General features: G+C 58.9%; 1 protein-coding gene across 2 annotated transcripts in view; it reads left to right on the top strand.

The window, feature by feature from the left end:
• The window catches only part of SRRM3 (serine/arginine repetitive matrix 3), a 33,659-nt gene extending 12,833 nt beyond the window's left edge, over nt 1-20,826 (top strand). The window contains exons 3-15 of one of the 2 annotated variants that reach the window (XM_075995366.1): nt 2,183-2,311; nt 2,393-2,473; nt 3,147-3,176; nt 3,621-3,683; nt 3,801-3,836; nt 5,137-5,187; nt 5,714-5,818; nt 6,163-6,337; nt 16,119-16,474; nt 16,995-17,219; nt 17,318-17,455; nt 17,863-17,941; nt 19,227-20,826. In XM_075995366.1, coding sequence (XP_075851481.1) covers nt 2,183-2,311; nt 2,393-2,473; nt 3,147-3,176; nt 3,621-3,683; nt 3,801-3,836; nt 5,137-5,187; nt 5,714-5,818; nt 6,163-6,337; nt 16,119-16,474; nt 16,995-17,219; nt 17,318-17,455; nt 17,863-17,941; nt 19,227-19,439 — 1,681 coding nt within the window. In that variant the 3' untranslated portion in view covers nt 19,440-20,826. The remainder of the gene's footprint in view (nt 1-2,182; nt 2,312-2,392; nt 2,474-3,146; nt 3,177-3,620; nt 3,684-3,800; nt 3,837-5,136; nt 5,188-5,713; nt 5,819-6,162; nt 6,338-16,118; nt 16,475-16,994; nt 17,220-17,317; nt 17,456-17,862; nt 17,942-19,226) is intronic. The other variant, XM_075995367.1, reaches the window with a different exon arrangement.
• The last annotated feature ends 3,349 nt before the right edge of the window (nt 20,827-24,175 follow it).

Genomic DNA, 24,175 nt, shown 5'->3' with positions numbered 1-24,175 from the left:
TTGCAATATCCAAACTGAGCTATTTCATTCTGTAAATAACCATCATTTTTTGTGTCAGTATCAACTAAAGTTCCCTCATCCCACTGGCTCACCCACACCATATTCGAGGTGCCCTTCATTTTGCTGAAGACTATGTTTTGTGTGTCAGGCTGAGGAGCCACGAAGGGGGTGATGGCCCCTGGGAGGATGTGGGGGCCAGACAGGCTGAGTGAGTTAGATATTTCAGATATAGGGACAGGAGGTAGGAGGCCATTGGCTTCAGGAAAAGGAGCATGGGGGAAGAACAGAGGGTTTGGAATGAAGAGCTGTGGGGGTGTCTGGATCTGCAGGGGCAAGAGGGTGACAGGAGCCTCTCCTCCTTCACCCCAGAAAAACCTCCCTCCTACCTGTGTGACTTTAAGGTTGTCAGGGTCAGCTTGACATTTGGAAAGTGAGTGGCCTTCTTGGGAATGGCCTCAAGACTAGCTAACCCTGTCGTATTTGGTTACATTCTTTTTTTCTTTTTAATACAAAATCAGTCTTCTAAGATCCATTAGTGGGTTCCCTTAAAATTCTTCCCTCATGCTGTAGCTATACCCTGCCTCCCTTCACTCTGTCTCTTTTTCATATGCCACAGCCTCTTTTCTCCCCAGAAAGGTGTTGGTGTATAAGCACCAACAGACTCCCCTCTGTCTAACAGGGCTACCTGGTGTGGGACAGCAGTCTCGGGCCAGGCCTCATGTCAGGGGCTTCACAGACTGAATGTTACTTAACCCTCTCCTCAATGCTGGGATGCTCTTTTCCTGGTTGTATAGATAAAGACTCAGGGCTCCACGAGCGTGGACCTCCCTGGATTCAAATCTATCTGTGTGAATCCAAAGCTCAGGTCCTTAGTGCTCTGCCATGCAAGCCCTGGCCTCCCTTGCTCTGGGCAGCGACAGGGTGAGCCAGGGGCACGGTGCCCAGGAGTAAGGGTACTTCTGCTGAAACCAGGCTGAGCCTCACCTGGAAAGGCACTAAGCCAGCATGGATGAAAAATGGAAGGTGGGTGCCACCACCCCAGAGCCCATCACCCTGGAGCCAGGTCTCTGGAGGGGCAATTCTGGGCTTGTTCAATCACAAAAGAAACTGCACGGCACCCATGACCTCAGTGAATTCCCCCAACAGCCCTGGAACATAGTTATCACTCTCGCTTCGCAGAAGAAGCTCACAGAGGAGCAAGACAGGCCACAGGTCACACAGCGACTCAGAGACAGTGTCTGATGTGTGCTTGTCTGGGCTTCAAAGCTGGTGCTCTTGCCTTAAGCCCAGCTGCCTATGGGAAAAAGAAGCGCTCTGAGAAGGGCCTGCAGGAACAAGCGTCTGCGACAGAGGACGGCTGTGGGCTCCACAGCCTGGAGCAGGGACAGGACGCAGCCATCCCTGCTGAGTGAAAAAGAGAGTTCTGCAAGATGGATGGGGAGCATGGGAGGCCCGCACCCTCCGCCACCAGGCTGTGATTGATGAGGACAGCCGGGCAGCAGGAGCGGAGCGGCAGCGGCAAGGCCTCAGAGGCTGCAGGGGGGCAGGCAGCGAGGAGAAGCTATGAATATTTCAGAGACCGAGGCCTGGGCTGGAGGAGAGGAGGGGAACGGGGGAAGGGAGGCATGCAGCAGGAAGGGGGCTCAGGGATTGGGCCAGGAAAGACGGAGACCAATGTGGGGGCTCAGCGAGGGGGGAGCTAAGGCAGGGGAGGGGCTCTTTGGGGGGGTCAGTAAGGGAAGGAGGGTGGGGGAGGGGTTCGGGAATAGGACAGCAGGGTTAAGGGGCACAGGGATCGACAGCAGGGGTCTCGTGAGGGGGAGGGGCTGAATGAATGAGACTGAAGGACAAGAAGGGGACCCACTGAGAGGCGAGAACTTTAGAAGGGTGAGGGCTAAGTACAGTGCTCCATGCTCTTCTTTCTCTTTTGCAAAATGTTGCACCGTGAGGCCGGGGACCTGTAAGGGATGCGCCCGGGTGCGTCCTTCGCATCTGCGCCTGGCCCTCTAGGGGCAGAGGCCGCACATCCCGCCGCCGCCCGGCCGGCGCGGTGACCCGCCCTCCAGCCAGGCCGCAGCCTGTGTACCGGGACCGCCAGGCCCCGGCCCTGAGGGGCTGCGCCAAGGAAGGGGAGGCGGAAGGTCGTCGGGAGGCGGGTGGTGAGCGTCCCTGTCGCCGGCAGCGTGGCGGAGACCCCGCGGCTGACCGAGGGCGCCGAGCCGGGCCTCGAGTACGCGCCCTTCGACGAGGACGACGGCCCGGTGGACTGCGACTGCCCGGTCGCCTGCTACCGCGGGCAGCGGGGGTACAGGTCAGCGGCCGCCGCGGCGGGGGGTGGGAGTGGCCCACGGGGTCTTCCCCGCTCACCGTCCTCCCTCCCCTTCTCGCCCAGGACCAAGCACTGGTCCAGCAGCTCGGCGTCGCCCCCTCCCAAGAAGAAGAAGAAAAAGAAAGGCGGCCACCGCAGAAGCCGGTGAGAGCGGCGCCCGGAGGGAGGGGACTAGAAGGGGCGGTGGGGCCTCTGCTGGGGTGCAGTCCCTCGCCCGCACAGACACCGACACCAAGGTCGCCTTTGTGAGCCCCGCCCCTCTGAGCCCCTCTTCCCTTATTGGATCCTTCCCTTCACCGTGCAGCCCCCAGCTAAGTGCCCTCCCCTCACGACCGCGTCCCCTTCGCCAGACCCCGCCCCTCTCCGAGTCACTCCCCTTGATCAGACCCCGCCCCGCCCCGAACCCCTCCTCTTCACTAGACCCCGCCCCTCTCCGAGTCACTCCCCTTGATCAGACCCCGCCCCGCCCCGAACCCCTCCTCTTCACTAGACCCCGCCCCTTTCTGGTCCCTCTCCTCTCCAGGTCTCGCCCCTCCCCTTCACCAAGCTCCCTTCTCTCACCAAGTCCCCCAAAACTGGACCCACTGACCCAGCCCCTCTGCTACCCTCAGCTGCTCCCATCCCACCTCTCCCCCCGCCTGGGGTCAGCATCCCCCGCAAGGGTGAGTGGCCAAGGGAGGAGGGGCTTGGCTGGACGTCATCTGCCATCTCCCATTTCCATGTCCCCGTCTCTCTGAGTGAGACCCTGGCAAGCGTCTGGGGCCCCAACTAACCCAGTCCGTCGGTCTGTCCTTCTTTCTCCCTGGCATCCCCTCAGCAAAAAGAGGAGACTAGAGTCCGAGTGCAGGTCAGTGAAGAAGGGGGGCAGGGGCTGGCTGGGCTGGGCGGTGGGGTCTGTCTGTGGGTGGGAGAGACTCCAAGGCCCTCCTCCAGAGACAAGAGGCCTGGCCCCTCAGGGCCGGGGCTCTGGACACCGCCAGCATGCCAGCTTTGCCCCTCAAGAGGCCGTAACTCCCGTCTTTCAGGCTCTAACCTCTAGGTTTGAAACCTCTTCACTTATAATGCCAAGGGGTCTGGAAGGGTGACAAGGGGACAACACAGGCAGTGCCATCAACTACCCTGAGGGACCTTGGTGACCCTCAGGGCCTCAGGTTACTCTGTACAAGGGGCAGTTGGACTTCATGGCCTAGAGCCCCCTTCCCAGCCTCAGTTCCCCAGGCACCCAGGCCTCTCCAGACATTTCCAGCCACCCTTCCCCACCCAGCTCACTAGAGCCCACCCGTGTCCACAGCTGCGGGAGCTCATCTCCCCTGCGCAAGAAGAAGAAGAGCATGAAGAAGCACCGCCGAGACAGGTACCCTCACTGCCCCCACCCTAGCTTCCTCTCACTTCTGTGGGGCCTGTGCCCATTGATAGGTGTCCCCTCAGGCCACCCAAGGCAGGCTCAAGAGAACTCCTTTATCACCTACAGGTCTGATTCTGGGTCCCGGAGGAAGAGACGGCACAGGTGAGCGATGCTCTGTGGAGGATGTGGACAGAGGCTAGTGATACCTTCAGGGACCAAAGCCCAAAGGAAGCAATGATGGGAGGGTGATTGTGAGGGGCCTCCCTGGCCCCATCCTCCAACTCCAGGGCCTCCTGCCCAGAGCCAGGCAGGATGGGGGACTGGGCAGTGGGGGGAGGAACAACCCTCGCCTGCCCCATGAGTCAGCCTTGATGTGGGGACCCCAAGAATTTCTAGACAACACAGCAGGTCCGAGGGGTGCCCAAGGGGTGTGTCTGAAGCGGAGGGTTGGGAAGGCAGAAGCATCAGGACCCTGACTTTGCAGGGAAAGGGCTTGCCAGGCAGAAGGACCTCTGTGACCTGGGAAGGCTCATGGGCAGGAGGTGGGGCGGGTGGGCTGTGGCTGGAGGCAGAGTTTCTCAGGGGCAGGCCTGACTGCCAGGCTATAGAGCTGGCCTCCACCTGGTGGGAGCCAGCATGGGACTCTGAGTAGGGCAGTGACCTGTTCAGGCAGGCATGGGAGAGGGGACAGGAGGAGGTGAAAGGCAGGAGTCCTGCAGAGGCAGCAGTAGCCCAGGAGGAGCAAAGGGTTGCTGAGAAAGTAGAAATCTCAGCATAGAGGGAAGGAAGTCATGGGGCAGTTACAATGTCACCTCAGTCAGCAGAGCCAGAGCCCCTCCCAGCAGCCCTGAGGAGGGGCACAGTTCCTGCCCCCAGGAATTTGCCCACTGTCCACTTGCCAGGTAGGGGAGGAGCCTTAATAAACACCTAACCCACCCCTCCACATTTCCCCAATTTCCCATCTCCCTCCCTCTACAAGCGTCTTGCACCCTCTGGCCAGCTCACCTGTCCTTTCTTCCCTAACCCCCTGGTGACTCGCCAGGGCCAGGCTACAGTCTGAGAGCACAGGAGGCAGTGGGCACAGCAGGCACAATGCGGTTGTTCATCAGGGCTGGGCCCGAGACCTATGCCAGAAGGCCAGGGCAAGTCACCCTTTCCGCCTGGCCCAGACCTGAAGCCCGAGGCTGCCAGACCTGCAGACAACATCCCCCTTCCTTCTGGGGCCTGTCCACACACCTGTGGCACTCCCATCGGGGGCTCCAGTTAGGGCCCAGACAGGAGATGACCATGGACTTACAGGACAAGGAAGGACCGAGGCAGAGGGAGATGGGCCAAAGCAGTGGTGTGGGATGGGCAAGTCTGGCCAGCCAGGGAGGCTCTGCCCAAGAGAGACGAACAAATCTCAGATCCACACCCTGGCACAGCTAGGCTGCACCATCACTGTGGTCTCTGCTTTCTGCAGATCTCGAAGCCCCAAGAGCAAAAGAAAAGAAAAGAACAAAGAGAGGAAGAGGTGAGGCCCTCCCCACTCTCCGGGCCCCCACCCCTCTGCCATAGAAAACCTGGCCTTTTAGAGTCACAGAGTCTGTCCCTTAATGGAAGCTCACTCTGACCCCCTTGCCCAAATGGAAAAATTAAGATCCAGAGAGGAAGCCCTGGGTGAGTCAGAGCTGGAACCAGAACTCAGGCCTCTTGCCTCCCAAGCCAGGGTCCATCCAAGCTAAGTGCTTGTGACTCCCTTGGGCTCCTTTCTTCCCCATCCCCCAACAGGTGAGGGGTGAGGGAGGTCTTGGGGGACTGGGGCTGTCTAGAGGAAAGGGGACAATTTCATAATTCTCACAGATGACCCACACGGGCAGGTTGTACCCAGCACCAACCAGTTGATGTTCCTTGTAGGAGACTGGGGTGGGGGTGGGGGTGGGGGTCACCAGTGGTTTTCAGCAGCCTTCACTGGGATCCCTGTGGGGAGGGTAGGCAACTAGGGGGCCTCAGGGTGTGGGGGGCAGAACTTAGGTGCAGACTTCCCTCGCCCACGCCAGGCCTCACACGGAGTCCCCAGGCCGGAGGTCCCACCGCCACAGCAGCGGCAGCTCCCACAGCCCGTCCCTGTCCTCCCAGTACAGCGATTCCAGATCACCCAGCAGGTAGGCCTGGGCGCTGGGAGGGCTGGGGTGTGGCGCCGGGCTTTCTCTTGGGGCCCGGGTTGCAGATTAAACACTCCCAAGGGCTGGGGAGCGGGCTGGTGACAGTTAGTGGGTAGAAGTTTACCAGGGGTGTGCTGGCGCCCACCTGGAGGAAGAGTTGCCTGAAGGCGCCCCAGGCCCGGAATTGGAAGTCGAGGCTGTGCGGAGCTGGCTCCAAGCGGAAGAGGTTCCCGCCGGACCAAAGGGCGGGTGGCAGGCAGACCCTCCCCGTGCCGGGGAGCGGCCGCTGGCAGAGGGGGCGTCCCACGCCGGCTCCCCCCATGCCCCCTCGCCCCCCACCGCAGGCTGAGCCCCAGGCGAGACGACGGGCGGAAAACGGGCAGCCAGCGGTCCAGCGGGAGCCGGTCGCCTTCCCAGTCGGGTGGCAGCGGATGGGGGTCGCCCCAGCAGAACGGCGGCGGCAGGCAGCGGAGCGGAGCGCACGGGGGCCGCCCCGGCTCGGCGCACAGCCCGCTCGATGTACGTACGCTGCGCTTTGCGTAGGGTTCCCGCGCCGCGGGCTGCGCCGTCCGGGGTCGGCGGTCGCCAGAGGGCTGGGGGCGGTGAGTGCATCCAGGGGGCGGGGGCGCTGCACTCCTCCCTCAGGGTCGGCCGCTTCCTCCCTCCCCTGTGCACACTCCTCATAGCTCCGCGGGCGGCGTCATGGCACGGGAGCCGCCGGGAGTGCGCTCGGCTGTTGCGCCCACCTGGCCCTAGAGTCAGGGGCAGGGGGACCTGCAGTCTTGGGCCGCCCCTGAGCTTGGCAAACTGAAGGCCAGAGAAGGGTTGACCACCCGGGGCGCTACAGAGCTGGGGAAGAACCAAGGTCATATTCGGGTGGGAGGGGCATGGACATTGGTAGGAGGCCCAGTCAGGAACAGGATTCAAGGGACAGGAGCTCCCCTGGGCATCCCTTGGGCCCTGAGCCTCCCTCTCCCCACCAAGCCCTCGCCCCTTCTCTGAGCGCCCGCTCCTCCCTCAACCCCTCCTGAGCCCCTCCCCACACAGATCCCTTCCCCATCTCAACCTGGCGCTGCTGCCAGGGGCTGCAGTTCTACAGTCCCTGCTCCAAGGAAAATCTGCCCTTTGCCAGGCACTGCTCACAGTGGACCGGTGTCTCTAACCTGCGGGCTCCACTTCCCATGGCTGTCCCTCCAAGGCAATCCCAGAGTGCCCACTCCCATCTGAGTCATCGCTCCCCTAGAGACCCCCCCAATACCACCCCCAAAACTGTCCCCACCCACCCTCCAGGACAGGCAGGTGTGTGTGAGGACGGGGCTCCTGGCAGAGAAGTCAGGCTTCTCAGCCTTTCCCCAGGTGGACAGGCTGGACCAGGGTGGGGGGTTCTCCCAGACCCGGGGAAAGTCCACAACCCCCTTTGGCGATCTGAGAGCACAGAGTTGAGGCCTATCAGAGAGAAGGGGCTACAGTGCTGGCAGGGACACTGGGTGGGCACAGGGGACGTGGGGTGGGAGGCCTGCAGGTCCCTCCCCAGGCCCGCAGACTACCCCAGAAGCCTCAGCAGGGAGGGGGACAGCTGCCCTCCCCAGACCTCAGGTCTCAGCAGCAAACATGTACGTGTTGGTCAGTTTCATTTTGATTTTTGGCTGTTTCCTTTCACTCCCTTTCTTTTCTCAAACACTCTTACTCCCACGGCCTCAGAGAGGAAAGTCAAGGGCAGCTGAAAAAAGGCTCTTGGTCTCAAGGTTAATCTTTATTTACGGACATCACCTGTCTCTAGATTGTCCCACCTGGACAGGGCACCAGGCTCCTGGGCTCCAGGGGGCATGGTTGGGCCATGCTGGGAAGGTCACATTGATGTTCCCAGATCTGTCTTGGGAGTGGGAGAGGACATGCAGAGGTAGCTAAGGGTAGCCAAGGCAGGGGCTGGAGAGGATGGGCAAACCCAGGTGAGAGGCACCCATTCCTCTGTGCCACCCACCCCTGTGGGCATAGAGCTCTAAGGGCGCAGGGCCCCAAACACCTTCTCAAGAGCTTCACATCCTCCTGGGGCCTCCCCAGAGACACAGAGATGCAGGTTCTCCCAAGCCAGGGCTGAATGTAGAGCCCTTCTTACTTCCGGCTCCTTCTCTGGCCCCATTGGCCTGAGCAATTGCCCTCCCTGGCCCCCAAATGGCTCTGGGCATGAGCAGACAAAATAGCCACAGCAATTAGGTAGAGTCCCCATGAGAGGGCCCTTGGGGAAGGGGACCTAGCCTCTAGCCTTGGGGAAGGAGCCTCGGCAGCACCCCAATCTTGTCTCCCTCCCAAAATTGGACTGTATTTTGGCATGGCCCTGGGAGTTTTCTAGCAGACAGCACTTTGTCACTCCTTTCACCAGGTAGCCCCCCAAATCCCATCCCTTTGGCCCTGGGAGATCTGGGGCTTCATTCAGAGAGTCCCAGGCCTCTAACCCACACTCTGGTCCCCTCTTTGGCTGAAAAGACTTTCTGAGGAGTTAAATGGGGCTAGTTCTGGGTGGGGCGGGGTCACAGACTTTACCATGAACAAAAAATGTCTCTGGGGAAAAGTACTGGGGGCGGTATTCTTGGATGCTACCTTTAAAAAAAAGAGAGAGAGAAGCGAAAAAAGAAAAGCTGAACATTTTTTAACCCCGTCTATGTTTTTGTTTGTTTTTTAGCCTCCCATTTGAAACGTGGTAATATTGTGATTCCATTTCTTGTTTAGCTGGCAAGGGAAGTGGGTGGGGAAGTTTTTGTAACTTTTTCTGTTATTTTGTTTTTGTTTGTATTTCCTTTTCCTTTTATTATCTTATCCCTTTTGTAATGTACAGAAATGCAAACTATTTCTCTGGGTTTTTTCCTATCTTCTATATTGTTCTTGAATTTTGCTTTTGTGTGTGTTACTGTTGGAACCTTTCCTCATAATGCAGAGATGGTTTCTGAATTTCAAGTGAACATTAATCATATACACATCTCTCTATACTTTTTTCCTGTATAATCTGAATTTAAAAGGGAAGATAACTCTAAAAAGAAATGACTCCCACACCTCCAGCTCCTGCCAAATCACCAGCACCAGCCAGCCCTCAACCTAGGGCAGGCGCTAGAACTGTCTCAGCTCTTAAATTAACAACAGTGGTGCAGACTGTGCTACTGTCTCCCCGTCTATAAAGAACCTTGGAGAGAGGCTGAGAGATCCAGGGAGGGGAAGACACTTGTCCTGGGTCACCCAGAGAACTTCCCAGAGCTGGCTGTGACTCCTTGGTTCAGTTTAGTATAACATGGTTAAGCATGGTGAGGACAATGATGGGGTCAGGCCACTCAGCACTGTCAGTTTCAGGCCTCAAATCCTTAGGAAACCTGGAGGAGGGGTCTGAAGGCACCCCAGAGAGAGTTTAGACACTCCACCTTGGGTAGATGGTGGCTCCCAATAAATCTATGTTGTCCAATCCCAATGATAATTGAATACCAAAAGGATTTCTGGGTTCTGCTGCTTATTGCAGCTCAGAGAGGTCAAGTGACCAGCTCAAGGTCACACAGCTTTTTAGGTAGACCCCAGCGCCTGACTCTGACCTCAAGACCCCCAGCCAAGCTGCGGAGAGGCCGGGAAATGGAAGGCACACTCCAGGAGCCCTGAGTGTAAGGAGGAGGATTTGGGAGGTGGATGTCCACTGCTTTCCTCCTGCAGACCCCTCCAGGTATTTGCCTCCAGCTCTCTCTACTCCCTGGGCTGGGGTCTGCCCACACCGAGAGACTGGGGCGCAGGTGGCCCCGACATTACAGAAGCCCATTCTATATGATAGTTGTGTCAGCAACTCAGGGAACCCTATGTCCTCACAGGTCACATACATATGGAGAAATACATAATGGCACACAGAGAGGGCAGGGAGCTGCTCAGGGTCACACAGCATGAGAAGGGAGAATAAGATGCTGAGCAGGTAACCTCATGGATAAGCCCTTCCATCGAGTTTTGCTAGAATGACACCCAGCCAGGGGAAAGGAGTGGTGTTGATCTGTGGCAGGACTGGCAGGATTGCTCCCCCAAATTGGATCTGTGGTTCCTTCCCTTTTAAAATACACATGTCACCCCATCTGTCTGCCCTGATTGGCCTTGTTTAAACTGCTCCTCTCTCTTTTTTCTGTCTGGGTACACTTTTCTCTCCTTCTTCCTGCCTCTCTGTTTCCTTCTGTCATTGTTTCTGTCTTTCTGTTTCCCTTTCTCCCTCGCTCCCAGTTTCTGTCTCTGTCTGTGTGTCCATCTGTCTTCTGTCACTTTCTCTCTTCCTCTCCATCTCTCTCCCCTGACATGGGCCTCTCATGCTGCCAGCCCCTCCGTAGCCCACAATGTGGTTCTGCTCCCATCCGCTGCTGCCTGCATGCCCTCTGGAGGTTTTCTGTTGTTTAAAGAGTTAAGGAAAGCTTGGCTAGTAGAGCCTGTGGTTTAAAAAAAAAAGAAAAAAAGGAAAATAAAAGCAAACAGAAATGGCTGGGCAGAGCCCGGTCGCATCCCTGGGACTAGATCGAAAGCTACACCGCACACTGGCTGCCCATCTGCTAGCTCAGAGGGGGAGCACAGTTCAGGGTCACTGTCTTTCCCCATTCTGCATTCCCAATGCGGAGACCTTCTTTTCTTTTTTATTATTGCATTCCTGTCCCTGACCACTGAGAAGGTAGGTATCCCAGCTCAGCTGTGCGCTCGCCCCCTCCCATCTCCAGATAAGCCCCGCCACTCTGCTTGGTTTGAATGTGGTTTTCTTTCTCTCTCTTTCTCTCAATCTCACTCTGGTTGGTTTTTTTCCTCCTCCCTTTTCTTTATTTATTTCAGTGACTACTCATTTGTAACTTGCACTTTCTTCAAATGAGCTGCGAAGCTGTGTTTCCTGGTTTGTTGTTTGGTTTTCTTGACTTTCCCCTGATGACTCTTCTGGATCATCTTCCCTCCTTCCCAACCTCCCTGCCCTCCTTCTCCCTCTCCACCCCCCACTCCCAGCCCCCCCCCCCACTCCTCCTTCACTCCCTCTCTCTCTCTCATTTTGTTGTCCGAATGCATTTCTGTGTGGTTTAGCATTCCAAGTCTGTGTTCCCTTCCTGAACTGTATGCCACGGTCAAGCCAGTTTGATTTCTGTTGTCTGGAGTAGCTGCTAAGCCCCTCGCCCTGCATCCCTGCCAGCCTCTGGGGCTTTGGCCACCCCACCAGCCCTCACGGCCCACTTGGGCAATAGGCAGTGGTGGAGGGGCCTGTGCTGGGCCTCTTGGCTTCCAGATCCTGGAGGAAGTTCTGGCTGAGGTCAGGCACAAGGGAAGATCCCCCATCCCACCTTCTGGGGCCTGCTGGGGTGAACCAAGCTCTGGGCTGCCACAGGCTCTTCCCTGGGAGCAGGACGGAGCTTTGGGGTAGGAGCTGCCAGGCTCTGGGGCAGCAACTGGCACCCAGGCTGAACCTCACAGCTCCATCTTTTGGTTGTGATGACAGATTAATGTGGGGAGTGAGCTGGCCAGGAGCAGGTGCTGGACTTAGGGAGCCTACTTAGCAAAGTCTCTGTGGGGTCATTTGGGGGGTGGAGTGGACGCTTAGCTCACCTGCCCCACCCCTTGCCTAGGCCACTACCCAACCCAGACAGGGGCTCCCTCAACCCCCTTGTGTCATGCATCTTCTGAATTTGAGCAGCTTAATGTGGTCCCTTGGAGCAGAAGGATCCAGAAAGGACAGTCGGTAGGGGCCAGGGTTTCCCAGGGTGTTGGGGCAGAACCAGGCCTGGATCCTGGGACTTGTGACTCCCAGCCTGGTGCTCATCCAGCCACGCTGAGAGTACTAGAGTCAGAGGAAGGCAGCTGGGAACCTTACCTCCCCACCTCTGCCCTTTAAACTGCTTCCTGTCTCACCTGGGAGCAGCTGCAGAAGTTCAGCTCCCCAACCACTAGGAGGCCACAGTGAGCCTCCATCTTCAGCTTTGGGAGGAAAAGGCCCCACTATTCATCCCCACCCCCACCCAGGCTTATCCCAGGATTTGATGCTCCACACCTCGGCCACTCCACCTGGGTGGTGCTAGGAGGGCAGACCAGACAGGAAGTGGTTCTTCAGGGAGGGGGAAAGTGCTGCTGGTCTGACAGCGGAGACTGTCCCATCCTGATGGGGAAGTGGCAGCTCCACCCATTCCTTATATGACAAGGGACCCACCAGTGGAACCTCACACACTGAGGTAGAGGCAGTGGTTTTCTGAGCCCTTGGGGGACGCCTCCCAGGTATTTACCTGTCCTTGTCCAGAGACCCCGTGAGCACCCAGCCCTTGCTGCTCTCTTCTTCGTCTTTTCCCCTTGGCCCTCAAAGATTTCTTACAGGAGCAAAAGAAAAAATGTTAGGTAGCAAGTGGTACCACCAAGCAGAAGGGCTCTCGGGAGCAGGGCTCAGAGGCAGAGGAGGTCCCTCTTTTACTCATTCACTCACTCGTTCATTCACGCACACACTAAGCAGATGTGCGCTGAGTCCCCCCTCTCCGCCAGGCCCCATCTGGGTGTACATGCCAGGAGAGAGGCAGGCAGACCTGGGTTTGCAGCCCTCCTTCCCCCTGAGGGTGGAGCACTGCCAAAATAGCTTAGCATGATGAGAGGGGAGCTCAGCATGGTAGTCCCAGCCCTAGCATGGCCTGGAGAGAGACCACACCAAAGGAAGGAACAAGGCTCTGTGGGATCATAGAGGAGGGTACCTGACCCAGCCTGGAGGTCAGGAGAGGGTCACCTGGAGGCACCTGGAGGGGTGGGTGGAGAAGGGTGGAGCAGCCAGGCAGGGGGTAGTGGGGCAGAGAGGAGATCCAGGCAAGAGGAACAAGAGTCTCCTCTTCCTAGAGGAAACGTTTGGATGTCTCTGGCCACCACAGTCCTGCCCAGCTGTGAAATCCCATAGTGTTTTGCCTTGGATCCTCCTGCAATTCCTGGGAAGAATGAGACCCAGCCAAGGCGAGGACAAGGCACAGCCTCTGGCAGGATTGTGGTGACTGTTCCCGAGGACTTCTGGAGGGATGCGTGGAGAGGGACGTGAGGTTGGTCCTATCTGCCACCCTACCCAACAGTGCCTTCCTCCCATTCTCCGCCATCCTATCCCTGAGGGGACGGGGCCCATGGGCCCAGGCCTTCCTGCACTGCTCCAGCCCTGTCGTCTGTGAGGGGATCCTGCGTCAGTGCCCTGAAAAGAACCTCCCAGCCCCTACATGAGCCCACCCAGCAAAGACTCCACTTACTGCCACTTTACCAGTGGGGAACCTGAGGTCCCCAGAGTTAGGTCACTTCCTTAAGGTCTCAGAGTACACTCGCATAGGGTTGATTCCAGAGTGTTCTACCTTGCCAATTACTGTCATCTACGGCTATGGCAGGCCAGTAGCTTGGAGGAGATGAAAGGAAAGTGGGGAAGAGGTTGGATGCCAGGACAGACACACAAGGCAGGAAGCGTGCAGGCCAGCACAAGGGACCCAGGCCTGGGGCTTGGACCTCCATGTTTGGGGCAGCACCATGATAGAGGTGGGCAGCCACGACCCCGACTCTTTATGTTCCTAACACTCCCACCCCACTCCCAGCCTGACAGTGGGAAGTTGACAGGGCTCTGAAATGTCCGTGGGAAGGAACAGCATGACCCCTGGTCGTCCTCCCCTGCTGCCAGCCCCTTCCCCTAGTCAGAAGTAGCTGGCACAGATCCAGGTCCTGATTCCGAGGTCTAGTGCTCTGCCTACTGGCCCTGCAGGCTCCCCTGGCCAAGGTGCCAAGTAAGACTTCTCGAAGGAGGCGTTCACTGGCAATTTAAGTTATGGGTCACTGTGCCTTGGCTCCCAAGGCTCCCCCGCCTGTTGTCTGTCCACCTTACACTCCTTGACAACACAGGGCACAGGCCAGCAACTGCAAATATGCGGCTCCTGCAGACTTCCTTATTTGCCTCCACTTGAGGGGAAAGAATGCTGAATGACAGTCCCAGGGTGGAGGGGGTATGTGCCAGGGTCTCCTGGTGATGTCTACTGGGAATGGAACTGCCATCTAAAACGGGCCATGGCTGAATGACCCAGAAACAGCTCTCCTAGCCTGGAGTGAGGGCTGAGCTGGGGATTAGGAGAGTCGGAGGCTCAGAGGGGCACCTCAGTACCAGGTGATATCCACTTTGCCCACCTCTGCCCCAGATGGAGCCACCAGGCTCTCCCAGGAGAGGTCTTCATGGCCCCCTTGGCTTTGGGCAGCTGCTCTCACCCATGGTGGCTGCTGTTCATTGGCTGCTTCAGCTGCCAGTCCTCCCAGCCCCACCTCCACGCCCAGGCTCAGATCTAGGCACCGCCTTACCTTCTGCAGGAAACGCTGGGGCCATGCCAAGGAAACCATGCTCCTTCCAGTACCTGGCAGCAAGGTGCCCAGAGGGGTGGCAGCAAGTTTTGTCCTCGCATCCAAAAAGCCTGCCAAAAGAGCTTGGTCTGTACCCCACCCTGCTTCTGGGACTCCCCAGGTGGGCCTGGCTCTTGGGAGGGCACTGCTTCCTTCCTCAGCAAACCGTACTTACTGGATGCTAAGTTCTGTGATACAAACAGGTTACAGAGCTGAATTGGACACCAACTCTGCCCTGGAGGTCACGCGGTCAAGCTGGTGGTGGTGATTAGAGGGTTTGGGGACAGGAACAGACCTATAAACAGACAAGTGCCATCAGCTGCTACTACTGTAGATGAAAGCCCAAGGACAGGAGGGGCATCAACTCTGCACAGGGAGGGGGCATCGGGAGGATGGCCGGGGGCATGCAGAGAATCCTAGAACATTCGCCCTGGAAGGGACATCAGGAAGCAAAAGCCAGCCCTCTCATCTTGTAGATGGGGAAACAGGCCCAGAATTGGGGAGTGACTTGGCCAGGGTCACTTGGTGAGGTAGCCATAGGCTCTCAGACTCCTAGTTCCCAGCCAGGCCCCTTTGACATATGAGGTGCCCTTTCTGGTTTTCTGTACCCCAATCTTTGTGTCCTGCCTCCACTTTTGAAAACATTTGCCATCTCTATCCAGCTGTCACCCTAGAAGTGCCCATTCAGGAGCCGGGCGCTGCCAATCCTTCCTCGAGAGGCGGCATGGCCTCCTCTCAGGCCTAGAATGGGGTGGTTGCGTTTTTTCTCTCTCTCTCTATCTCTCTTGCATTTTTGTGAATCTAATGATGAACTTATGCTACCACACTTTTCCCTTCTCTTACACACCTTACCTACTAAAGGAGGAAGTGCCACTTTATTGGTAAGTGGACGTTAACCAAGAGGGACTTAAAATCAGAACTTTAAAAAAAAAAGAAAAAAGAAAAAAAGAAAAAAGAAAAGAGAGAAACAGAAAGACAGTCGGGTGCTACTGACAGCTCCACAGCTCTCTGCAGGGCCGGAAAACAAAGAAAGAAAAGTATTAACAGAAAAATGGCAGGTTCCCCAGGAGATGAGACATTGTTTTTGATTTTGGTATCTAATGACATTTGTGGATTTTGTTTTTTATTTCCGTTTTCCCTCCCTTTCTTCGGTTCAGTTTTGAGTTCAGTTGTACCTCCCCTTCCGCCCCCACCCCATCTGTGTGCCGTGTGACCCCTCCATCCCCTGCCCACCTCCCTGCGCTGGGGGCCGGCCTGGTGGGCTGGCCCGGCCCCGCCCCCCGGTGAGGCTCTCTTCTCTCTGCGGGGAATCGTCGGTCCCATCGTCCCGGCCGGGGGGCAGTGCTAGCCCCGGTGCCTGTCCTGGAGCCCCTCCCCTCCAGCCCCCCCCCCCCGCCCCGCTCCGTCCCTCTTGTGTTTTGCATGCCGAGAACCTTGCATGAGCTGCACTGTTGAGGCCAGAAGGTGGACACTCAGGAGAGGCAGAGGCAGGGCAGGCGCGGGGACCGTGTGTGCGATGCTCCGGGACTGGCAGCCCTCGGCGGGGCCCGGTGAAAGCCCTCTCTCCTTCTCTCCCCCTCCCCACCCGCCCGCTCTCTCGCCCCCACCCTCTGCTCCTCTCGGCCTGTCCTCTCTGCCTCTGCTCTGGTCCTGTGTCTGCCTACTTTTCCCTCCCTGCTTCTCCTAACTCCCACTGGCTCTGTCCTCTCTCTGTTTCTTCTCTGCCTCCTCTCTCTGACTCTGTGTCTGTCTCTGTCTCTGTGCGACTTCCTCTGCCCTCGGACTTGCAATTTCTCTGCTCTCTGTCTCTGTCTCCCTCCCTCTCTCTCTCTCTCTCTCTCTCTGTCTCTCCGCTCACACCTGTCGCTGCTTGTCTCCCGTCTCTGGCGCTCTCTCCGTCTCCCTCTCCACCCCTCCGTGCCCTCTCTGCCTCTCTCCCCATCAGAAGCCCAGCTCGCCCTCGCCCAGGGCCCGCGACAAGGCGGCGGCCGCCGCATCCACGCCGCCTGCGCGCGGGAAGCAGAGCCCGAGCCCGCGCTCCGCGCCGTCGTCGCAGGGTCGCGGAGGCCGCGCGGCGGGCGGGGCGGCCAGGCGGCGACGGCGGCGGCGGCGGCGGCGGCGGCGCTCGCGGTCCTGGGCGTCCGCGCCTCGACGCAGGGGCCGCCGGCGCGCCCGGCCCGCGCCCCCCCGGGGTTCGTCACGCTCGCTCAGCAGGGCCCACTCCAGCAGCGACTCGGGCAGTGGCGGCGGCGCCCCCGGGCCCGGGCCTGAGCCCAGCTCCCAGCGAGGCCACGGGAAACGGTAAGCCTGTCCTCCACCCCGCGGAGCTCCCCCGCACTGATAGCCCCGCTCCCTCCCCACTGATCCTGACCCCCCACGGAGTATTCCATTCCCCTTGGAGTTCTTCCTCCACCGATCTCCCCATGGGGCTCCTTTCCCCACTGATCCTGACACCCCCAGTTCCCCTTCCCTCACCCCTACCCCGCCACCGAGCATCCGCCACCCCCCAAGGAGTTCTCCCCCATTGATCCCCTTCCCCCACAGATCACTCCCGCGACGGGACACCGTCTCCCCTACTGGACTCCGCCTCCGCTGATCACTCTCCCCAATCCCCCACTGATCCCCAACACCCCCCTTACCAAGCTCCCCACGCTGATCCCGCGTCAGTGCGCTCCCCCTCACTGATCACTGTCCCCGCCGCCAACACACACCGGGGTCCCTCCCTGACCCCCCATTAGCTCCTACTCATAGACCCCTCCCCTCCCCAAGCCCACTTTGCTGGTCGCTGAGCCACACCCCCCGGTGCCCCACCCTCCTCCAGGGCCAAGGAGCGGCCCCCGCGCGCGCGGCCCGCCAGCACCTCGCCGTCCCCTGGCGCGCACGGCAGGCGCGGCGGCCCGGAGGGGAAGAGCTCGTCGCGCAGCCCGGGCCCCAACCCGCGCTCGTGGAGCTCCAGCCGCTCGCCCTCCAAATCGCGCTCGCGCTCGGCGGAGAAGAGGGCCTGCAGCGCGAGCCGCTCGCCGTCACCCAAGAAAACCGTCGGCCGGTGAGTGCCCTCCCGCCCGGCCACGCCGGGACCGCGCGGAGGGGCGGTTGCGGGGTTGGGTGACCCGGCCGCGTGCTCACCTGGGGCCGCCCCCGCAGGGACAAGGACGGTGAGGGCCGCGCGAGGCACGCCGAGGCCGAGGCAGCCCGCGCCCGACGCCGCTCCCGCAGCTACTCGCCCATCCGCAAGCGGCGCCGGGACTCGCCCAGCTTCATGGAGCCCCGGCGCATCACCAGGTACGGAGGGGCCGCTGGTCCGGCTTGGTGACCAAGACCTCGTCCCGGCCCCAGGGCCCTTCTCAGAGGACCGACTGAAGCTGGCACGTGGAGGGGAGGGGGCTTCGGCGAAGGGAGGGGGGAGCTAAAGGGGAGGAGGTGGGTTCCCTGCCCAGAGGGGGGCCTGAGGCCTCATTGAGGAGGGGGCCAGACTGGGGGGTCAGAGACAGAGGTGGCAGAGGCCTCATCAAGGCAGAGGTTCCCAGTGGAGGGGCCCATGGAGGGGACGGGGTCGTACTTGGGTATGGGTGGGCAGCAGCAGGCATGGAGTTCAGCTCTGGAAGATTCCAGCCACCCTTCCGAAGCCCTGCTCTTCCCCACACATCCATCTCCGGACAATGATGTCTCCTTTTCTCCTTCATCTCAAGGTCCAGCCTGCTGAGCGGCCTGTGGCCAGCCTGGGGGCCAGGCGGACCCCTGTGCACAGGCTGCCGGGGAGATGCCCATGTGAGCTGGTCTGGCTCTGGTCAGCTGTCATCTGTCTGCCTCTCATTTTCTCACTAACCCCGGGAACTGGAGGAGGGGGCACAGCAGTGTGGTCTCTAGGGCAGCAGTCAGAGGAACCTGTCCCCCCACTTGCCCCACACAGCCCAGGGTGCAGCTGATGTGGTAAAAGCTCTGATCAGGGCTTCTCTGCTAGGACTGGAGGGTCTGGGCCTGGGTCTCCAGGTGAGAGTATGGTCTGCCTTCGTGGGCATCACCCTGAAGCCCTACATTACCCTGGCAGGGAGTGGAGGGCCACGAAGTTCTGAGCCCAGCTCTGCCACCATCCTGCTGGGCAGCCTTGGAAGATCTGTGTGCCTCTCTGGGTCCTGGTTGCCACGTCCATATGCTAAGCAAGGTGCTCTGAGCGGTCTTTTCAGCTCCAGCAGGGCATGATTCTCAAAGGTCATCCATCCTTCCTAGTCCTTGGTGACCCAGGTCGCCCACGGGAGCAGAAGGCCCTGCCTCCTCCCCTCAGGCCAGAGCTCGAGGCCAGACCACCAGGCTTGGGACACACCCCCAGACAGGTCACACACCCTGACCATAAGCTGGGGGTCCTAAGATGGCCAGACCCCCCCACACCTTCCACCTGGCACCTACTCACCCCAGCTCCCAAGCTGCCTCCTCCTCCCACTTACGCACACCTGTTTTCTTCCTCAGAATTAACCCCTGCGGTGGGGCACTGCTGCCCCCTTAACCACTGTCTTCTCTTTCCTCTGGGTCGTAGCCTCCTGGCTTCACACTAACTCGGGCCAGCGGGAGGTAGCTGAGTGTGGAGTGGGGCCAGAGGGACTGGGCGGGCCTCGGGCACCTGCAGCAGTGGCCAGGGTTCCCTTCCTAGTTCCCTTGCAGGGACCTAACAAACCAAAATCCTTGATTGCATGGGGGACAGGCAAACAGAGACACAGGGCTGGGCCATATTCCCAGACACCCCCATTCAAAGAAGCCACTGCTTAGCTTGGTTGATGTGAGATGGCCGTATGTATTTGTTCATTTAACAAATACTTATCAGTACATACTCAGATTAGGAGCGTTTTGGGCTCCTTTCCCTGCAGGCAGGTGAGAAAAACAAAATGATTAACATGGAACTGACAAGTGACCACTGACTCAAATTCTGTTTGGAGGGTGGGGGTCTCTAAGGCCAGGGCTCAGGGGAGACTGAGGCAGGAAGCCCTGGCCACTGCTGGGATGGGGCTCGGGGCCTGAGTGAGGGCCCAGGATGGCCTGTAACACACTTTTCCTCCCACAGTGCCCGCAAGCGTCCCATCCCGTACTACCGGCCCAGCCCCTCCTCCTCTTCCAGCTGCTTGAGCAGCGACTACTCCAGCCGGAGCCACAGCCGCAGCCCCAGCCCTGGCCACAGCCACGGAAGCTACAGCAGTCGCAGTCGTGGGACCCGCAGCCATACACGCAGCCCCTCCCGGACCCCCAGTCCCAGCTACCACAGCCGGAGCAGCTCTGAGAGCGGGGGCTTCTGAGCCCACAGACCCAGCTTAGTGCTCCCTGGCACAGAGAGAGGCGAGGGGCAGGCCCCAGGACCACGATGTGGAGGTCCCCATGGCTACAAAGAGGCCTGGGGGCCAGTGCATGGGCAGATGGGACCAGGGAAGACTTTGAGGGTGGGCGCCCTGCAGCAAGGAGCAGCCAGATTGTTCTGCTTCTCAAGGGTGCCCAACCCCCCGCCTGCCCACCACGCCCAGGGAACAAAGAGCCGTTGCGAACACAGGGAACACCCTGTCTCCCTTCCTGCTTGATGCCAGCTCTCCAGGCTGGGGACTGCTGCTGGTGGTTGGCACAAGAATCCACAGTCTGCTGTCACTTCACCTCAATTCAGTGCACCCAGGGACACCTCAAAAGGTACCAGACCTGGGACCCTCCACTCCTGTCACTGGGAGGACAAGGAGGTGGTACAGCAGGCAGGATCTACACTACACAGAAGGAAGAATGACCTAACCCTGGTGTACCACCATCCACACTGGGGTGCTGTGTCCTTCTGAGCTGGCTGCAGGAGGACCCTGGCTGAGGGCTGGTGGCCGGCCCTACAGCCACCCCAAGCCCTTCCTCTGGCCCAGGAGTACCCAGATGGGGTGGGCCCCAAAGCCCCAGCCTGGGGAGCAGGGGAGCTGACTTTTTGTCCCCACTCTCCAGGCCAGGCTGTCCCCTCCAGTCCTCACCACATGCCCTGGGCCAAGGCCACACCAGCCAGGCCTTCTGCATGGCAAGAGGTGGGGGATACAGGGCACAGCTGCATCGGACCCTGAGGTCAGGAGGTGGAAGAGGAGGGGACAGATGGAGGCAGCATCTGTGAGAAAGAGAAACAACAACACAATCCAGTGACCAAGCAGGCCCAGGGGAGCAGGGAAGCGGGGACAGTTCAGCAGCACCCTAGCCCCACCAGAGAGGAGGGCAGCCTGTGCTGGGGTTTGGGACATGGGCCTGATGACAACCCAGGGTCACAGGCGTAGGATAACGTGCACCTCTGGGCTTGCTGAGGGAGCACCTCCTCCTGGGGTTTGGGGGGCCATGGTCAGCCCAGGCTCCCCAGGGAAGGGGTGATATAGCCCTTGGAAGGGAGGGGAGGGTCTAGGCTGAGGGTCTTGGCCTGGGGCATGGACAGGGAAGCAGTGCCCCCTCCTCTTCTGCTGCTCCCAGCCCCCTCCTCCTGGGGCCCTCAGGGATCTCACAAAGTCTTCCTTGGCCCAACTGGGCAGACGCCCTGGGCTCTGGGGGGAGGGGGTCTGGGGTCTGGTCCGGGTTCCCCTCTCTCTATTTCCCCCTTCCTCTTTCTCCGCGGTGCGGATACAAACTGAACTCTAATAAAACCCTCGGTGCCCGGATGGCGAGTGGTGAGACCAGCCTCAGTGAATGTGGCACCTGGGGAGACTCAAGAGGCTGGGGGTCTTGGGTTCTTCCATCTGAGGTATAAGAGGGGCTCAGACTCCTCCTGGGGTCCCCCAAGAGACGAGCTGCCACCGAGGAACCAGGGCCCAGCATATCCATCCCCCACCCGAACATGAGTCTATAGAACCTTCCTGTGGCCCCAGTGGGGAGGAAAACAGGGACCCCAGACAACCTTCCTCCCAGCCTAGCTTCAGCAGTGTCCCGGGGACGGGGCAGACCCACCATGGTCCTCACTACAAGGTGGCCTAATCCAGAGTGGTTGGAACACAGCTCCAAGCAGCACTTGGGTGTGTGACACACGGGGCTGGATGAAAGGGAAGTGAAATATCAGCACCGCGGTGGCATAGGCCAGGATTCATGATGGCCACTTAGGGAAAACACTGAGTGCCTGGCCCTGGCTAGGCTCGAGGAGCGGGCCTGGCCTACAGCACTGCATTCCCTCTTTCTGTTTTTTAGAGACGAGATCTCACTATATCACCCAGGCTGGTCTTGAACTCCTGGCCTTCAGCAATCCTCCCCGCTTTAGCCTCCCAAGTAGCTGGGACTACAGGCTCAAGCCACTGTGCCCGGCTTCCTGTTGTAGTTCTTTTATTAGATCCAAAGAAATACACACATTCTCCTCTTCTTCCTTCTTTTCTCTTCCTCCTCCTTATTCCTTTCCCTTTCTTAGAGTGGTGGGTTATAACCTTGCTTCTTTTCCCTTGTTTTGGTTTTAATCATGTCCTTTGAGAATCTGATGAAGGCTGAGAACCCTTCACCAAAAGAATGTGCACATGCCCACGATTTGGTGCGTGGCTTGGGATCTCACAGACCCTCTGAAGCCCTTTCGGGCCCTGGGGGTTCCACCTCTGCTGAGGGTACAGCCGACGTGGCCCAGGCTCCCCTCTCTTCGGGAGCCATGACACAGGAGGTGTCCTCCGTCCAGTCCCCAGAGCCTGGGGCTGTGCCTGCACACAACCCACTTCTGGTTCCTCTTCCCCTAAACCAGAAGGAATCTGAGATGGCCTTTGGCCCATGGCTCTGTTTCTGACCCAAGGAAGCTGTTCAAAGAAGCCCTGATCATCTCTAACCCTTTAGACAAGTTCAGCAAAACTGGGCCCAGGCAAGGGGTTGGGGCTACAGAATGGCACACTTGGCCTTGCTCAGGAGATGCCCTCTCCTGGGGGCCACAAGACACACCCAAAGGCCGACACACAGTTCAGCCTGTCTTAGCATTGGCCTAGGAGCCCTGATGCCTAGCTGCGATGTCCCCCACAGCCCAGCCCCTTCCCTCACTGCCCAGCCCGATGGGCTTCCTCTTACACACCCCACAGCCAGCCTGTCCCAGACAGGGCTTCCTTCCCCTCCCAGCTCAGCTCCCCGCCACTGGTGGCTGCCTCCATCTTGCCCTCTCTAATCCCTCCTGCTAGTTCTAATTTGTGAACCTGACCATTCGCTCACTCATCCCACAAATACTTACCGAGCACGCACTATGTGCCCAGCATGGTTCCTGGCTTGGAGGACATGGCATTGAATGAATGAAACAGAAACCCCTGCCGTGGACCCTGCGACCTGTGACCATGTCCACCAGCTCGTGGGCCTTGGAAGGCCGTCTGAGTGGCTCCACCTGGAATTTGCCACCCCTGGCTCCTGCTGGCTCTCCAAGCTCATCTTTCGCCACTGCCCTTGACTCCAGTACATCCCAGTCCCGCTGAACCCCATTCATGTCCTTGCCACCTCCATGGCCTCAGGTGCACTCACAGGTTGATGCCCAGCCCAGCTACCTCCTGTTCCAAGGAGCCTTCCTGATCCCCTCACACACTGTGCTGAACCCCATCACTGAGCCCAGAAAGGAGTCTGTGTTTGGGGCTGCAGTCTGCATTCCAGTCATTTCATTATTAGCACGTCTCTCTCTCCAAATCTCGGAGCTTCTGGAGGCCAGACCATGCCTGCTTTATCTCTGAATTTCCCAAATAGGCCCCTTTGAAATGTTTGTTGAATGAGTAAACGAGTGAATGAGGGAGCCAAGGAATGAATAGTTCCTGAAACTGTGGGAGAGGCTTGGGACCTGAGGTGAGGTGTGGTGGCGGCAAGAAGACACGAGAGGGCGACAGAGAGTGAGGAAGATGCCACTACCGGACCAACAGGCCTGGACTGAACCTAGCTTCCTTGGGGAGGGTCCATCTCAGCGTAGAAGCCCCAAGCCCTCGTCCTCAGTGCCTTCCTGGCTACTTGGGGAAGGGGTGGGGAGAGTACCAGGCCACTGGCCCTCGAGCAGACTGTGGGCTCAGCTTGAACTGTGCTCAGGGGAAAGGGAAAAGTACTACCAGGAAGGCAGGCAGGAAAACAGGAAACTCCAATCCCGCCCTGGGGAGTAATGAGAGGCGATGGGGATGGCGACCTCCCCCAGGATGTGGGCGTTTCTCCCCCAAGAAGCCTGGGGCATGCTCCTCTGGTGTGGGGATGTAGCAGGTCCTTTCCTGGTCTCTCGCTCCTTCAGAGGGGGCCCTGGGGAGCACCCCCCTCACTCCCAACACAGCAGCTGGGAGGCCAGACAGGGCTTTCCCGTTTCCTGTTTTCCTGGCTGTATTTTCCCCTTTATCCGCAGTTTCCTACAGTCCCAGACCCAGGGCAACAAGCCACATGCACATGCCCAGTTTGGGTGTCCCAGCCAGTGTCCCCCATCCCCCACTTCTCTGAGATGCTTCTGGAAGCCCCCTGGCCTCCTGCCTGCCTCTCTCAGCTGAGGGAGTATTCAGCAAATCGGTGCTATGACCAGGCACCTGCAGATCATATCAGGAGACCCAGGATATGGAGTGCTCAGGCCAGGATACAGGCTCAGGGCCTCCCACTTCCACCAGCACTTACTTTCTAGTGCTCCCAAATCCATCTCAGAGCAAGAAGCCCTAACCCTGCAGGTTTAGGGGGACTTCTGTCCCTGCCTACCCCTTTTCTTCATCTTACTCTGATTTTTATTTATTATTTTTTTTTGAGATAGAGTCTCACTCTGTCCATGGCATCAGTCTAGCTCATAACAACCTCAAACTCCTGGGCTCAAGCGATCCTCCTGCCTCAGCCTCCCGAGTAGCTGGGACTACAGGCATGTGCCACCACGCCCATCTAATTTTTTTTCTATGTATTTTTAGTTGGCCAATTAATTTCTATTTTTAGTAGACACGGGGTCTCGCTTTTGCTCAGGCTGGTTTTGAACTCCTAACCTTGAGCGATCCACTTGCCTCGGTCTCCCAGAGGGCTAGGATTACAAGTGTGAGCCACCAGGCTGGCCCTTACTCTGGTTTTTAAAGCAGCCCCAAGTCA

The sequence above is a fragment of the Microcebus murinus genome, chromosome 19 (genome assembly GCF_040939455.1).
Source record: "Microcebus murinus isolate Inina chromosome 19, M.murinus_Inina_mat1.0, whole genome shotgun sequence".
NCBI classification, from domain to species: Eukaryota; Metazoa; Chordata; class Mammalia; order Primates; family Cheirogaleidae; genus Microcebus; species Microcebus murinus.
Note: the sequence above shows the minus strand (reverse complement) of the source record. Positions and strands in the feature narration are given on the sequence as shown.